General features: G+C 49.1%; 1 protein-coding gene across 1 annotated transcript in view; it reads right to left on the bottom strand.

The window, feature by feature from the left end:
- SORBS1 (sorbin and SH3 domain containing 1) overlaps positions 1–10,886 on the bottom strand; it is a gene marked incomplete at its 5' end in the record, with an annotated part of 108,989 nt that overhangs the window by 92,132 nt on the left and 5,971 nt on the right. Inside the window, 3 exons of the mRNA XM_015407162.1 lie at positions 250–627; positions 7,523–7,638; positions 10,872–10,886. Of these exons, the coding sequence (XP_015262648.1) occupies positions 250–627; positions 7,523–7,638; positions 10,872–10,886 (509 nt within the window). The remainder of the gene's footprint in view (positions 1–249; positions 628–7,522; positions 7,639–10,871) is intronic.

Raw genomic sequence — 10,886 nt, 5'->3', positions numbered from 1 at the left:
GAGAGAGAGAGAGAGAGAGAGAGAGAGAGAGAGAGAGAGAGAGAGAGAGAGAGAGAGAGAGAGAGAGAGAGAGAGAGAGAGAGAGAGAGATATGCATTACATGCGCTATAACGGGGATGTAAACAAGGTTCCGGCTGTCATGCTGCCGCCAGGGAGCTTCTGTTCAAAGTTTAGTACGCCAGAGAGAAAAGTCACGTTTGGGCACATTAATTCAGCAAAGCTGCCAGGACAGCGTGCGGCGGGGCTTACTGTGCGCACGGTAACTCCCATGCTCTCGGGCTCCGAGACTCGGCGTGAGCCCTCGGTGGCGGGAGGGACCAGTGAAGGTGGCGGTGACAGTGATGGCAGTTTCGGGCGCAGGTGGGGCACGGTCCCAGAGGCAGCAGGCGGCTGGTTATGGTGGGGGCCTTTCTGGAGGTGAGGGGGAATGAAATCATCTAACGTTGGGAAGGTCAGGCGTGAGCCGGCAGAAGACGCTTCGGGGCAGGCTGGACTTTGCCCAAAAGGTACCAGAGGCGGTGGCGGTGTGCCCGAGCCGGCTTCTTGCCCTCTGTCGGGGTGGACCTGGTGGAGTGGCACTACTATAACCTTAGTCTGAGCTGGGGCGGTGGTGGAGCAAGTGGTGTCCTGTGGGAGAGAAGGTGGCGTTATGCTGTGGGGGGAAACCTGGACCATCACAACCACGGAGGTGCGGCAACGACACATGCAAGGGCCACAAACCTCGCATGAGATGGAGCAACCTTTGCCCAGCAGCCAAAACTGTTCATACAAATCTGGCATTTCCCCCCCCCCCCAGTCCATCATCCTTCAGAGATGAGGCCTTCCAAATTTTAACCACACATTCCGATGCCCCTTGAGGACAGCTTGGTGCCAGTGGCTGTCTGCAGATGCGTCTAAACAGCAATATTCACATCATATCTCAACCCTCCTCTTCCAAGAGCTCCTGTTCTCTTGCAAATACACACATATGCACGCACACACACAGCCTTTGAGGAGTGAACAACAGATTGTTAAATAGAACGGTGGTCACCTGAACTGGAGCTATTAAGAGAAAAAGAACCGATGTGTTAAAGCGCTGATAGAGCAAGTCACAGGAGAACCATCAGCGTGGTGGAAAGGGGTTACAAAAGAAGGAGGAGGTTACAAAAGAAATCAGGTACCCTTCCACATCCCTTCGCCTTGCAGGGATGTCGCTGTGGCGGGTGCTGCTGGCGCCGAGTAACGTAGGAGTCTTCCCTCATCTCGCCTGGGGGCTCTATCTCTGTGTCCTCACCAGCCTGGGGGGTCCGGGAAGGATGGCTCTCAGCATAACTAACTGCATCTCCACCGAGAACAATGTTAAAGAATGGCCTGGGAGGGACAGGAGGAGGAGGAGGAGAAGGAGGAGGAGGAAGAGGCTCTCCGGTGTCCGTTGCAGAGGAAACACGGTGGGCGGCTGGTGCCACGGTGACCTCAGGTCCAAAACGGGCGCCTTCTGTTTGGTCATGTGCACAGGCGGTGGAATTTTCGGATGCAGCCAAGCAAGTGCGGTTAGATAAACAAGCTACATATAGACGGCTGACCTTTTTCTCTGCTCTAGTTTCCTGGTTGGGTTTCAGTCCAGCTCCACTACTCGGACCTGCCTCAGCAGGGCCCTGTTTGTTTTGGTACTCCGAGGACGTGTCTGGTAACAAGGAGCCACTTCCCGCAAGCGATTTCCCAGCATGCACCCTGTCTGTGTGGGCCGAACCCGCGGATTTGTGAGGCGCTGCAATGAAGGGCCTGGGGGAGGAAGAAAAATCCCGCCTGCCACCAATGTTGGGCGCCGGCAGTTTAGGGGCATTCAGGTACACACAGTCCATGATGGGCACAGGCTGCAGGTGGGTTATTCTGGTGTTGGTGCGAGGGTGCCAGGCAAAGCTCTCCTCTTTTGGAGGAGGGGGGCGGGAAGGAGTCTGTTTGGTTCGAGGGATGGAAAAAAGGGGGGACGGGGAGAGAAACGAATTGAGTTGGTCATTAGACTGGGGTTAACAGTGAGAAATGAAAGTTTAATACGGCTCCTGGCATAACACAATCACTCCAGCCCACGTCTGAAACATTTTCACGTGTTCCCATGACGAGCTTGACATTCCACCATACACCTGTTCGGCGTGCCTTATTTGTTGGCTGCAAACCTGACTTTTATTTCAGTGTGAAGGTTCGTCACACTGAAATCCACACGAGGCACTGTGGGGAAAACAGGAAATCCTTGACTGACCAACCACCAAAGCACCAGAGCTTCACAGGGAATGAAGATGGGTTTTTACTGGGGACGAATGTCAGAACTGAATGCCACAACCTTCAGTGGGCATCCTCAGACTTTTCGATGTGGGATTCACTTCTAAACTTGCTGTGCCTTTCAAACTTGCTTGTAAAATAACAAGATGTGACTTTCTTCTTCCGCAATAGGAAATGCAGAACAAAGTTGGAGTCCAGTGCGACCTTTAAGACCAACAACATTTCATGCAAGGCATAAGCTTTCATATCCGTGCACTTTGTGCGTGCACACAAAAGCTTATACCCAAAATTAAACTTTGGTGCTCTTAAAGGTGGCCGACTGGACTCAACCTTCGTTCTGCTGCTTCAGACCAACATGCCTGCTCACCTGAATATAAAATCCAGGAAGCTCACATCAGTTACCACTGAACACATTAGTATTTTTAATTTTAGTATTCATAAATATGCAGCGTTACTGGCCATTCGGCACATTACACAGAGGCATACCCAGATCTGCCACTGAGCCTGTCCAGAGCTTTTTCTCTCCAGTTCCTCCTGCATCCCAGGGGGATGCCAGCCTCCAGGGGGGACCTGGAGATCCCCCAGAATGATGGTTCATCTCCAGACTACAGAGATCAGTTCCCCTGGAGAAAATGGCTGCTTTGGAGAGTGGACTCTATAGCATTGTGCCCCACTGAGGTCCCTGCCCTCCCCAAATCTCCAGACGTTCCCCAACCTGGATCTGGTAACCCCACCCCCCAAGCCCCCACCGGTGACCCAAATCTCCAGACGTTCCCCAACCTGGATCTGGTAACCCCACCTCCCCAAGCCCCCACCGGTGGCCAGGGGGGACCTGGCAACCCTATGCCTTTGAGAGAGTTGCCACCCACTTCTGAGAACAGTTGGCCTACCTACAGCCCCTCTCAGGAAATCTGGACAGTAGGATTCATTTTCGGCTCAGGTTTTTATTCAGGACGTCTGTAAATACTCTGCACTAAGTTCTGCAGTGCTCCTGTTAAACCTGTACAGAAAACCCAAAGGGATGGAGGTGCTTGCTGAACAGGTCCTACAAAAGCCACCCTTATGTAAAAGCAAACGATATCTTTTCACATCCTGTCATTTTGTGGAAAAGATCTTCTCAACATTACAACGATGAACATCTTTTCTGCGATCTTTTCCCTTGGAAATGGTCCTTACAATGAGACTTACTGATACCAAAGCTCTAATTCTACAAAAGCGAAATGAAAGGCCTTCATTGTTCAAGTTCCCTGCAGTGAGCAAGTTAGGCCTGGTTAATAATCCCGTTTGCACAGAACGTTGTTTTGTGGTCTAATAAAAAGACACAATTACATAAACTTGAGATTGCATTGCATTACTTCCGTTTCTGTAGATAATTAACTGCTAGAACACAAATAATTAGAATCTCTCTCTCTCTTTGTCATTCTCTCTCTCTCTTTCTCTCTCTCACACAAGCACTATACAAACATCTTTATTTCACCGGCTGTGAATAAAGTCATGAGGATTAAAATGTCTTTATAAAGGTAGCAAGAGAAAAATAACACCATGATAAGAGATCCTGCTTAAAAACATCATGGACATTTTTAGTATAATTCTTAGCTTTCTTCTACCACATAAGCCAAGTATGTCTACAGGCTTTTAAAAGTTAAAGGATTGTTATTAAGACATTAGCCAGCATTTCCCATAGCTGCCATATGAAGACATTCAGAATACCATAACAAATTCAAGTGTAAGACATTCGGCAACATGTTGGGTTGGGGTGGCATACCGTTTAGAGTGTCCAGCTAAGAGTAGGACCTGGGACAACTGGGTTTGAAAAAAAAACCCTCTGCCATGGAAGCTGGCTGGGTGACTTTGGGCCTGTCACAATCTCTCAGCCTAACCTACCTCACAAGGTTGTCATTGCGAGGATTAAGTGTCGTTGCGAGGATTAAGTGGGGGGGATGATGTGAAAAGCCACTTTGGGTCTCCAATCAGGAAGAAAAGTGGGGGAGATGTGTGTGTGTGTGTATTTAATGTTCTACTAGAATTTTTTTGGGAAATTCTGAGGTAGATGCTAACAGTGCCCTAAATTAATCCATCCCTAAGAATAGTCGGGCCTCACAAAAAGGAAGCCACCTAATTCAGTTCAGTTCGAAAGTCAGGAATATTCTGTGCCATGAACATCCTTAGCCAATGCCTTCCCAGCCTCTTACTGGGAGCTGAAGTCTTCTTCTTCTTCTTCCAAATTTTTAAAGTTTAAATTCTTTCTTAAAGGCAACAGCTGTTCTAGTTTCTCACAAATTCTTTCTTAAAGGCAACAGCTGTTCTGGTTTAATATTTAAATATCTGAAAAGCTGAAAACCAACCAACAAAAATTGTCGTCTCCTTTGGCAAAAGATACCCACTCTTACCAGCCACTTTTGTTGAAGGTCTTCATCACCTTTTCGGTGACTTTCTGAAGCCCTGTCCAGTTTTCTAACACACCTTGAATGGCAGTACCTACGACCAGGGCTATTTTTGGGCAGGAACGCAAAGTTGGCCCTGGCCAGTCTTTGGGTGGGAGACTGCCCGGGAAGTCCAGGGTCGCTATGCAGAGGCAGCCAAAGGCAAACCGCCTCTGAATGTCTCTTCTTGCCCTGAAAACCCAATGAGGGGTTGCCGTAAGTTGGGGCATTAGGGGTGTGTGGCTTAACATGCAAAGGAGTTCCTGCTACAAAAAAACCCTCTGGGTTTTGACAACAAAGTAAACAGAATAAGAAGCAAAAGGTGGGTGTGGCTGGATGACCACACTTCTGGTAACATGGGGGTGTGGCCTAATATGCTAATGTGCTGTGCCTAGTATGCTAATGAGTGCCTGCTGTTGGGTGTGGCCTGTTATGCTAATGAGTTCCTGCTGGGCTTTTTCTACAAAAAGAGCCCTGCCTACGACAATGACACTCAATAACATTTTAAAATTGTTGTTGTTGTTAGATCATCCATAATTATTTGTTTAGACACTACCGGGGCTTTTTTTCCTGGGGGGACACGCTGGAACAGAGTTCCGTAAAAACTGCACATAACCCCCCCTCCACTGTTTTTTTAGAATTCAATCCAGCCCTTGTAGAAGGATCAAGGGTGAGGGATGGGCGATTCACCCTTTTCTTTCTGGCCTCTCCTCTATTCAAAATTGCTTCCGCCACTAAGGGAAAACATACAGGCAGCCGCTGGGGTAAGGGGATGTCAAAGAAAGAAACAGTCTGAGAGGTAAAGGTTAAGCAACCCCCTTCCCCCCCACACTTGTAGCCTCCCAAGGCGGCTTCTGTTTTTTAAAAAAAATCTTTGGATGGAAATTACAGGTGACCAAGATTGGCCAGGGAGCTGCGGTGGCTCAAGTGGTTAAGACGCTGAACTGCAGGCTGTGGAAGGTCGGTAGTTCAGCAGTTCGAGACCCGGGTGTGCCGCATGATGGAGTGAGCTCCCGTCTCTGGCCCCCAGCTCCTGCCAACCTAGCCGTTCGAAAGCAAGAAACTGCAAGTAGATAAATAGGTACCGCTTCGGTGGGAAGGGAACAGCGTTCCGTGCACCTTGGTGTTTAGTCATGCTGGCCACATGACCACGGAAACGTCTTCGGACAGCGCTGGCTCTTCGGCTTTGAAACGGAGATGAGCACCGCAACCCTAGAGTCGGATTCGACTGGCTTTCGGGCAAGGGAGACCTTTACCTTTAAGATTGGCCATCTGACCTTTTCAAAGATTTGGCAAATATCAGTCAAGAATTGGTCGGTGGTTTTAAAAAGTCTGACTTTTATCAGCCCAGGCTAGGCTACATTGACCTAATCATATCTCAGAAGCTAAGCAAAGTTGGCCCTGGCCGGTATTTGGGTGGGAGACCGCCCGGGAAGTCCAGGGTCGTTATGCAGAGGCAGCCAATGGCAAACCGCCTCTAAATGTCTCTTCTGGCCCTGAAAACCCAATGAGGGGTTGCCGTAAGTTGGGGAAGCACTTTCCACCAATGTCCAGTGTGGCTTTTGGGAGTCATGCGGTTTCCTGGGCTTTGCTGAAATTAAGGCAGCCCTCCTGACCCGCAGGCAGGGCTCTTTTGCTAAAAAAAAAAAAAGCTCATATTAGGCCGCACCCCCATGTTACCAGAAGTGTGGTCATCCAGCCACACCCACCTTATGCTTCTTATTCTGTTTACCTTGTCTGTGGTCAAAACCCAGGGCCTTTTTTTGGAGCAGGAACTCCTTTGCATGTTAGGCCACACACCCTTAATGTAGCCAATCCTAATGAGTTTCTGCTGTTGGGTGTGGCCTGTTATGCTAATGAGCTCCTGATGGGCGTGGCCAACTCTGGAGCCAGCCGGAACTCCGTTCCTCTGCGTTCCTGCCCAAAAATAGCCCTGCCTGCAGGCATGGTATTAACAGGTTTCCATTTCACTCTGAATGGTGCAGTAATGATACAGTCCTCTGTGGAAGCGGCATATCGTGAAGGAAAGTGGAAGAGGGTGAGGAAGAAATCCAGCCCAGCCTTTCCTTGCTTTGTCTCGTTTACGAACAGCAATCTGCCGAACCAAAAGGAGGAGAGAATTTTCCTTCCTTCCTTCCTTCCTTCCTTCCTTCCTTCCTTCCTTCCTTCCTTTTTTGGGGGGGGAGGGGGCAACAAGAAACTACATTTTGGTGGGGGATCAAGTGCCAGCCTAATAACATCTCTTACCGACAAATCCTCATTCCAGTTAATTTTACAGGAAGCTACCTCTGTGAAGCAGTTTCCACTGTCGTGCCAGCCGCACTGAAAATAGCCTTTTGCAAATCCCTGTACAGAGAGACGGCCCCAGCGGCTCTTCCAATTTCCACTTTTTGTCAGCTTCCAGTTAGAAGGTGGCCGTTCTAACATACAAGATGCCGCATGCAATTAATCTTAAACAGGTTCTTACAAACCAGGCAACAAATGCTAAGAGATCTCATGGCATGCCCCATTGACGACGATGCCTTACCTCACAAGGACGCTGAGAGAATGAACGGATCTGTAATGTTTCCCTGGACATTAAACATTCTACATTATTTGTTTACAATCTCCATACTGTTCCCAGCAGCCGCCCTTTGAAATGGGGAATCGCCGCTCCTGCTTCACAGGTGGGAAACCAGTTGGAGCCCCCTCTTTTGCCTTAACAGACACCAGGTCACTATTTCCCACCCTGCAGAGCGGTAGCTTCCACAAGCACGAAAAGAGGTCGCACGGGTCTCTTGATTTTTCAGTGCTCTGACTCGAGCGATCTCTCAGAGCATGCACATTTTTGGAAAGGGGCTTACCTGCGGTTTGGTCTCAGACGGGATGTTTGGCCGCACGCTCCGATAGCCCTTAGAAGCCAGAGCTGAAGGCAGAGCATCCCCGTTGGAGTCAATATTAGGTGATAACCTCCAGTCACCTGCAAAATGAAGACCGTCAGACCACCATGGCGACAGTTGGAGGACGAAATCCTAGCGGGCAGAGCTACACACAGTCTAAGCAGCCAAAAGGCCCATCAAGTACATAAAGAAAGAAGGAAGCCATTCGAAAGTACCTGCTTGTGCTTCTCCTGCTTCTACACCTGACACGTTTAGCAAGGATTGGAGGGAATAGAAAAGGAAATCCCAAAAGCCAGCCACGGTTACATCAGGAGTGTGCATGTACCAATCAGAGTTAAGAAACTTCATTTTGTGCATGAAATACTTTCAGCTGGGGCTGCCTAATTTCCATAGAAACGGGCCCTTAAACATGATTCTCTTACAGACCCTGACCTTTGTAAACACAAGGCAATTCATTCAGGGTGATGAAGAAACAATTGTGCATTGACATTTTATTCCCCAGTGGAAAAGACAGCCAGCGCTCTCCGTATGGGGCCCAAATGCCAAACAGCGCTGGACCTCAATATTTAAACGGTGATGTCGGCGGGGAGGGGAAAATAGACCTGTCCTTATTAACCCTGCCAGGGGAGATGGCAAAGAGGGCCACAAACAAACATATTTAGAAGCGGCAGCAGAACGTGTGCCATCTTTATAGGGCTCCGCGGAGATGTGTGACTCTGGGTCTGCTATTTACGTGCAGGTCATATTGACATAGTAGCAAGAAACTAATACTGGAAACCACAAACAAACAGAGGTTCCTTTCGGCGGCAGGGAACAGACTGTGCCGCTGCAGCCCAGCAAGAGGGCTTGAAGCAGATCCAAGGCCAGTTCATCCCTCTCCCTCTCTCCCCACAAGTTCTTGCACCCCATTCTGGTTTTATTTCTTCCCAGCCCCCTGCTGACCTACCTTTAAGACACCCCTACTTTCCTGAGCGATGCCCTTTTTATCAGTGTGACGGGAAGAGTCAGCACAAGTGGCATTTGTGGGCTCATGCCATAGTAACGGCACATTTGCCATCTACACTACTGAAGTGTTTTGGAAAGGACCCGCAGATAAACAGACTGGCTGGTGGCAGGAATGGGAGGGGGGCAGTGAAGTGAGGAAGCTGAGAACCAAAAGCAAACAGGGAGTAGGAAGGTGGGGGGGTAACACAGACATTTGTCATTATTTACTGCACATACAGAACAAAGTTTGAGTCCGGTGGCACCTGGAAGACCAACAAAGGCCCCTGCCACACGGGGGGGGTCCCCGGCGCGATCAGATGCCGGGGGGGGGGGGAGCCACTGCAGGGAGAGCAAGGCAGCTGAACTGCGCATGTGTGCGCATGTGCAGTTCGGCCGGGAGCCTCAATTGCTCCTGCAGACGGGCGCGCCGGCGATCTCACGGCTGCACTTGCTGCACCATTCCAGGTTGGTGCTACTTTTTACTTGGGGGTGTTTTGCAGCGGGTTTTAGGCCGGAAGGCACGGATCAGGGACGGGTGCACGCCGATTCCCAGATGTTGCAGTGTGCTCGCGCCCGTTTGCTGCGCCCCCGATCCGTCCCTCGTCCGGCCCAAAACCTCCCGTGTGACCGGGGCCAAAGTTTAATTCTGGGAATAAGCTTCCTTGTGCATGCACACTTCTCCGGATACAAGTGTGCATGCACTCGAAAGCTGATACCCAGAATTAAACTTTGTTGGTCTTAAAGGCGCCACTGGACTCAAGCTTTGTTTTATTGCTTCAGACCAACGTGGCTGCTCATCTGAATCTATGGGGTACACAACGATGCACAGGAAGAGAAGCCCCGCTGAATCAGACCAAAGGATCATTTGGTGCAACATTCAGTTTCCAAACACTGTGGCCAGTCAGATGCTTCTCAAAGGACCGCAAGAACAGTGTGGAAGTAACAGCCCAGTGTCATCTGCTTCCCCACCATGGGAATTCAGGGATGTCCCTGCCTCTGTATATGGAGGTTCCGTCTGTGGATGCTAGGTAACAGCTGCTGATAGAATCAGGAAGTGGTGGCGGCTACAAGCATGGACGGCTTCAAAAGGGAATTAGATAGGCATATGGAGCAGAGGTCCATCAGTGGCTATTAGCCACAAGGTATAGATAGGGGCTCTGGGGCAAGGGATGCTCTGTCTTCTTGGTGCTTGGGGGGGTCAACAGTGGGAGGGCTTCTAATGTCCTGGCCCCACTGGTGGACCTCCTGATGGCACCTGGTATTTCTGGGCACTGTGTGACACAGAGGGTTGGACTGGATGGGCCTTTGGCCTGATCCAACATTGGCATCTCTTATGTTCTTATGTTCTCTGTATATGGAGGTTCTGTCTGTGGATGCTAGGTAACAGCTGCTGATAGAATCTATCCTCCATGGGCTTGTTAAATCCTCTCTTAAAGCCATCTAAGGCAGTGGCCATCACACCTGTAAGCAGTGGCCCGTGTATATTACCTATGCGTTGTTTGAAGAACTACTTCCTTTTGTATCTCCAGCAACTCCTATGATGCCCACTGATGAACGAATGCCAACAAGAGAGCAGGACCTCTCCATCAAACAGTGCGCCCTCTTCGGTTCCTGCTCAGCACCCATGACCCAATTAGGTTGTTTGCCTACTGCTTGTCTCCTATAATTATACAGCTGCTATTTAAAGGGCAGAAAAGTTCTGTGACAAGGCTGTCAACTTGGGATCCTGTTCCATGTCCATTGACCACAACAAAATGCCATTGCGGTGACAGAATACAACCACCTCCAGGCAAAACACGCTTTGTCCCCCATAAGGGCACAGCACACGCCGTTGCAAAAGGCTGGAATTCATTTCTACTTTTAGCTAAGGCCGAATCCAGATTTGATTTTGAAATCTGATGAGTTCCCCCAAATCAGTGACTTCAAATCTTGAAACGGTACATTCTGAATTTCTAAAATGCAGATTTTGTAAGACTTTTCAAATTCTGGGGCGAATTTGCAAGTATGTCAGTGAAACGTGCCTCAGGGCATCACCGTTTCCACCCTTTCACATTCCATTGCCAAGGCTCAAGTCCTTAAGGTTGTATCAACTAGCTCAGCTCAGTTTTTTGCTGGGTTTTCAAATCTGAATGTTAAAATCCATGCTTTAAAAATGTGGTGATTTCCAGAAAAGAAAAATCTTAAAACTTATTTTAGGAATACAAAGCAAAGAAATGCTTTCACTGAATGGAAAGAGGATTATAGAATTATCAGTTTGGCATTCCGGCAACCTCTCAGAAGAGGTAAGGTGTCTGTGCATTTTATGGCTGGCATTTAACACTGGACTTACTTTCGGACTGCTGAA

The sequence above is a fragment of the Gekko japonicus genome, unplaced genomic scaffold, assembly GCF_001447785.1.
Source record: "Gekko japonicus isolate JY-2015 unplaced genomic scaffold, Gekko_japonicus_V1.1 scaffold2412, whole genome shotgun sequence".
In the NCBI taxonomy this organism is placed as follows: Eukaryota; Metazoa; Chordata; class Lepidosauria; order Squamata; family Gekkonidae; genus Gekko; species Gekko japonicus.
Note: the sequence above shows the minus strand (reverse complement) of the source record. Positions and strands in the feature narration are given on the sequence as shown.